General features: G+C 34.0%; 1 protein-coding gene across 1 annotated transcript; it reads right to left on the bottom strand.

Moving 5' to 3' along the window:
• Window positions 1–315: 315 nt before the first annotated feature.
• Window positions 316–1724, bottom strand: LOC109241749 (blue copper protein-like). Its single transcript, XM_019408522.1, has 2 exons — window positions 1559–1724; window positions 316–518 (listed from the first exon to the last, which is right to left on the bottom strand). The coding sequence occupies exons 1-2, from the start codon at window positions 1722–1724 to the stop codon at window positions 316–318; spliced, it is 369 nt and encodes a 122-aa protein (XP_019264067.1).
• Window positions 1725–5398: the final 3674 nt, after the last annotated feature.

Genomic DNA, 5398 nt, shown 5'->3' with positions numbered 1-5398 from the left:
ACAATTCCCACTAAATTGGAAGCTGCTCAATAATTGTTCTTTCTTTTTTTTTTTTGTATCTGCCCTGAGAGAGATTTTCTGGAAGAGAGTCGCTGTGAGAAATACAAACAAAAACATGACAAATTTTATTAAGACAACAGAGAGAACCCAAAGATGAGGCTCTCGAGTTATATTTATGAATAAAGGAAAACACAATTATAGATTAAGCACTTATGCATGCACATTATTCATCAAATCATACGACTAGAAATACTCTAGAGGGAGTGCAATGCATATATATAGCACTGTTGAAACCAGAAATGAAGAACACGATTTCTACTGAACGTTGACGTTCAATCTAAGATTTGAATTGCAGTCGTTGAGCTTAGAAGAGGTGAAATAGTAATCTTTAGCCGCTTCTAAAGTAAAAGTAGTCTTTCCACTATCATCACTGTACAAAATATCAGTCAGACTGCAAGAGCCAAAGGCTGAGGCATCGATTTCAGCGACGTTGTGTGTTGCTCCATTATAGTTGAACACTGCATGTACAGATTTTTCAAAACACGCGCACAGAAATAAACAGTTAGCTCAACCTCTGTCAAGAAATAGGCTAGCTACAGCTTCGAATTATATATTACTATCAAACTACTTTTAATGATTTTCAAGGGAACAAGTTACATGTATTTGGCCAGTCGATTAAAAATAATTATATTTGCTGGCCAAATATACAAACAAAATGCATTGATTATGTATAAAATATTGTTCACTAATATACAAAAAAATATAATTTGCCGGTAATTATTTTCAAGAACGGCTATACAGTATAATTATATTTTCCCACATGAAATGAAGCGTAACTTACCAAGTGTATCTAGGGGTGTGCATTCGAATCGTTTTCGATAAATCGAATCGATTATTTGTTATCGATTTATCGATTTCGATTTCGATTTCGAAATTTTCCTTATCGAGTTATCTATTTCGATTTCGATTTTGTCCTCTTCGGTTTATCGGTTTATCGATAAACCGATAAGAAATACAAAAAAAAAATTAATTTTTTTTACTTTTTTTTTTTAGTTTTTTTTTTGTCCCTTATTCTATAATACCCTTTCCTTTACCCTAAGTCCCTAACCCTATTATTTCATCTACCACATTTAAGGAATGATCATATTTAAAGCTCAAGGGAATGAAGTTCAAATTAATGGAAAATAGAATTAGCCGTGATGATGTATTTTTTTATACTGTTGGAGTGTTGGTGGCATACATTTGATCCCTTACTTTGGTTTCGTTGCATGCGCTTGTTGACATAATTTTTATGTTATAAACGGTGTTCGTCTTATTTTAGCTTCTTTTGGTCCATATTAGTTAGGCGTGTTTATAGTGATATACTTTCCGTGGAATCCCGCAAATTTTCTTATTGGTGTAATCGATAACCGAATCGATAAGCCCCAAAAATCGATAAATCGAAATCGAAAAAATCGAAACCTTATTGAAATGATAACGATAAGCATATGTACAAATCGATAATTGATAAGTAATTATCGATAAGGGTCAAAATCGAATCGATAAATCGAATGCACACCCCTAAGTGTATCGCCAACCTTAAAGTCCTTTCCATTAGCCCATGCATTATAATCAACGAACAATTCCCAGCCAGCTAAATCACCAACTATATGTTCTGTGGCGAAGCTGGGGGCGACAAGCATGCTCACAACAATCACAAACAAGCACAACAACTTGATCGCCATTTCAAAATGTAAAGTTTCTAAGAGAAGATTTGTGATGAGAGAAATTTGAAAAGCACTAAGCTGGGGTGAGTGAAAATCTGAGCATTAGGATTTCTTATATAGAAGTTGAAGTTTCCTTATAACTCCAATATTCTATTATCAAGGTGGTCTATTTTAATTAAAATCCTAGTTTTCTCGAAGATTCCTTCATTAAAAACCATGTGGATGGACTACTAAAATGTTATTCAGCTCAGTTTGCTATTAAATGGCATGTCTTTTTATTAATTATATATTATAGGCAAAATACATAGTTTACCCATTCACCTTGCACCCAAATCCCTGTTATACACCTATTAACCTCGGGTTTAACGTTACACACCAAACCTTTCAAAAGTGTATCAATGACACACCGCTTTTGACCCATAACAGGCGCGTGTTTTACACCAAAAGCAGGCGAGTGAATAATACAATAATGTATCTGAAGCCTCATTTTAGCGTCACATATCTATTTTTTTTCCTTCATTTTTTCCTATCATCATCTTCATTGTCAGGAACATCAAGAACAAGCAACAACAATGGCTAAGAAATTACCTGAATACAAACCAAAAAAAAAAGCCAGAGAAGAAATCGAAGAAGACCCAGCAATGGTTAAGAAACCATTATCTCGATTTCTTGACTCGTAAATCCAAATCATCCCGAATCTGGTTGGTGAAAATTGATTCAAAAATCAACCTAACAAAATCACTGATTCAAGGTGAAACAGTAGATGTTTAGTAATTGTCGGTCTGGTTTTCTCGAGCGTCGGAGGAGTTGAAAAAAGTTAGAGTCGAAATCCATCATCAAAGCTTGTTTAAATGATTGTTTTTTGTTTTTTTCCAGTGCAATTTTGGGTCTAATTGTGTCTTTTTCAGTCTTTTTCTGATCAATCTTTGGTCAAGTTTTCACTGTTTTTATGGCTACTGGTGCATCTGAGAATTTTTGGGAGGATAATAGGAATGGAGGGTGGGTTGGAGGAAGCCGGCGTGCAAGTGATACTGGAGGAGGAGCTAGCCTGGAGGTAGGATTGGGGAAGAGGATAAACCCACGGAGTGGGGGTGTTGAGGAAGACACATAGCTACTTTATTTTATTCTTTTAAAGCTTGTAAATTAGGGTTTATTTTAAGCTGGGTCGGGTTGTTCATTTTTAATGAAAGAATCGCTTGTTTTTAATTTAAATAAGCGCGTGTATACACAACATTGAATATTAACAAGGCTGGTCAAAAGTGGCGTGTCATTGACACACTTTTGAAAGGTTTGGTGTGTAACGTTAAACCCGTGGTCAATAGGTGTGTAACAGGGATTTGCGTGCAAGGTGGATGGGTAAACTATGTATTTTGCTATATTATATATAAAGAACACAAGATCAATTAATATCAAATAATCTTCATCCTTCGGCATTCCCTTCATTTATTTGATCAATTGGTTTATTCTAGCATTTAAAAGATAATTTTTGCATTTCTGTGGGTAAAAATATGAATATATGATATCTTCTGAGGTGCAGATGTCTTCACAATATTTACTGTTTCCTAAACTGAAACGTATCAATTTGAGCTTTTCGGTGAAAATGCATGACGCTTGTCTTATCTACCTTGTCTAGTACTTGATAATCTATTCGACTATTTGTCAATATGGAAAAAGTAGTTAAGTATGGCTGTCAAAATTGGCCAAGCCCAAATGACCCGCCTAATCCGCTCAAAATTGGGCTGGTTATTGACCTGTTCATTTTTTGAACTTAGCTCATCTTGACCCAACTCATCTCAACACATTTTAAGTTGGGCTAACTTTTAACCCAATATCCTTGAGTTACTTTGCCCATCTTAGAAATAATTTTTTTTTGGTTTGATATGTTATATGTGACCACAACAAAAGAAAAAACAAAGTCTTATTTTGTAATTATACAATTCATAAGAAGACAACACATATTAAGTAAAGTTTGAAAAAAGTTGGACGGGTTGGGCTATGACCCGAATTTTAGCCCATCTTGACCCAACCCATCTTAGCCCAAGTAAACTCAACCAATTTTGACCCGCCAAAAATTAACCCAACCCGCCCATTTGACACCCCTATAATTAAGCAATGAGTTTTTGAATAATAAAATATTATTTTCAAATTAATGTTTGTTGTATACTAATTTGTTTTCATCCTTTAAACCTCAACTAGTGATCTTTAGAACATGAAGTTGAAAAATTGGTCCGAGGAGTACATTTTAAGTGAAATAATAGTTTTTACTCACAAAATTTCTGCTCTATTTCTAAGTAAAATTTATGTTCAAACACAGTTAGCAATACCCAAATACATCTTGTTTAACTTTAACTTCAAATGCTCATTCTTTTCAATTTCAACCAAATATTGACCAAAATGGACCAATACCACTAATTATGTCAAAATACTTATATTTGGGCGCAACATGTCGTTATACTAATTTGACTAACTCATGCGTGTATTCTGATTATATTATTGGTGGAAAGACTTCAATTACCGTTCTATAAATGTGACAGAAAATTAATTTATTTTTGCTGGGTGACTGACAAATTTTTAAATACACATTTAATTATTGTTATAACCTCACATGGTAACTTGGGATTGTTTTGCTAGATCCATAAGTCGTGGTGGTGCATTTAGTTTCCCTGCTCCCTCTCCTCTTAAAACCATTTTTAAGAAGGAGAAATCTCTTTAAATACATATTCTGTAGCCTTGGGGTTTAATCCTAATTATGGTATTCGGGAAGACTCTAATTACTGTTTTGATTAATTTGATGGAATATTCTTTTTCTTTTGCCGGGCGATTGACATATTATCAAAAATGTACAACTATTGTTATAAGCTCGCTTAGTGACTTGAGATTATTATGGCAGATCCATAATTTGTGGTGATCTAGTTTCTTCAAACACTTTTTAAGGCAATGCACATATGGAATTTTTAAAGTAAATTATTGAATTAGTATTTGAACTAAAACTTAAACACAAATAATTAACACTCGAACCATTTTAACGATAATCAACCACCATCTTCGAATGTTTACCGTACCCATACAAGAACTTTTAAGCTTTCAGAATTGAAGAACAATGATTTTTCTTATGAAGAAAGAGAGTCGGAAAAGAAAAGGGAGTGGAAGGACATAAAGGTCATTTAATTTATCTATAAAATATTAAAATATTTATCTTTGCACTACTTATAATACGGGAATGAATAACAATCCCACGAAATTCTGAATAGAAGCCTATTTATTCTTCAAACGTCATCATTTTCCTTCAGTCAACTTATGATTTGGGCCTAAATATGACAATTCTAGTTCCCAGAAATATCGTAGAGATTTTGTTGGGTGAAATTTAATAATAGCCAGATTTACAACTGGTCGTTCAAAAATAGCCCAGTTTCAAAAGTAATCGAAATTTAGCCACTTTTTATGTAAAGATAAATCTGAGCGAAAACACTGTTCAAACCCCCGGAAAATATGCCAGTATATTATGCTGGATGGAGTTCCAGCATAAGTACGCTAGAACTCCAGCATAATATACTGGAGTTCCAGCAAGTATATCGGTCCAGCATAATATACTGGAGTTTGGAGCACCGGTGCTCCAGTCTCCAGTATATTATACTGGAGCCAGCAAAGTATACCGGTGCAACATAATATGCTAGAGTTCATACACAGGTGCA

Source organism: Nicotiana attenuata, unplaced genomic scaffold (assembly GCF_001879085.1).
Source record: "Nicotiana attenuata strain UT unplaced genomic scaffold, NIATTr2, whole genome shotgun sequence".
NCBI lineage: Eukaryota > Viridiplantae > Streptophyta > Magnoliopsida > Solanales > Solanaceae > Nicotiana > Nicotiana attenuata.
The sequence above is the reverse complement of the archived record's forward strand: the minus strand, read 5'-3'. Positions and strand labels throughout refer to the sequence as shown.

Bases quoted from the DNA above. Each gene is read 5' to 3' on its own strand.
- LOC109241749 (XM_019408522.1), bottom strand. From the start codon at position 1,724: ATGGCGATCAAGTTGTTGTGCTTGTTTGTGATTGTTGTGAGCATGCTT. The intron at 519-1,558 runs GTGTGCATTCGA...CTGTACATGCAG, and splicing joins GGTTGGCGATACACTTAGGG to TGTTCAACTATAATGGAGCA.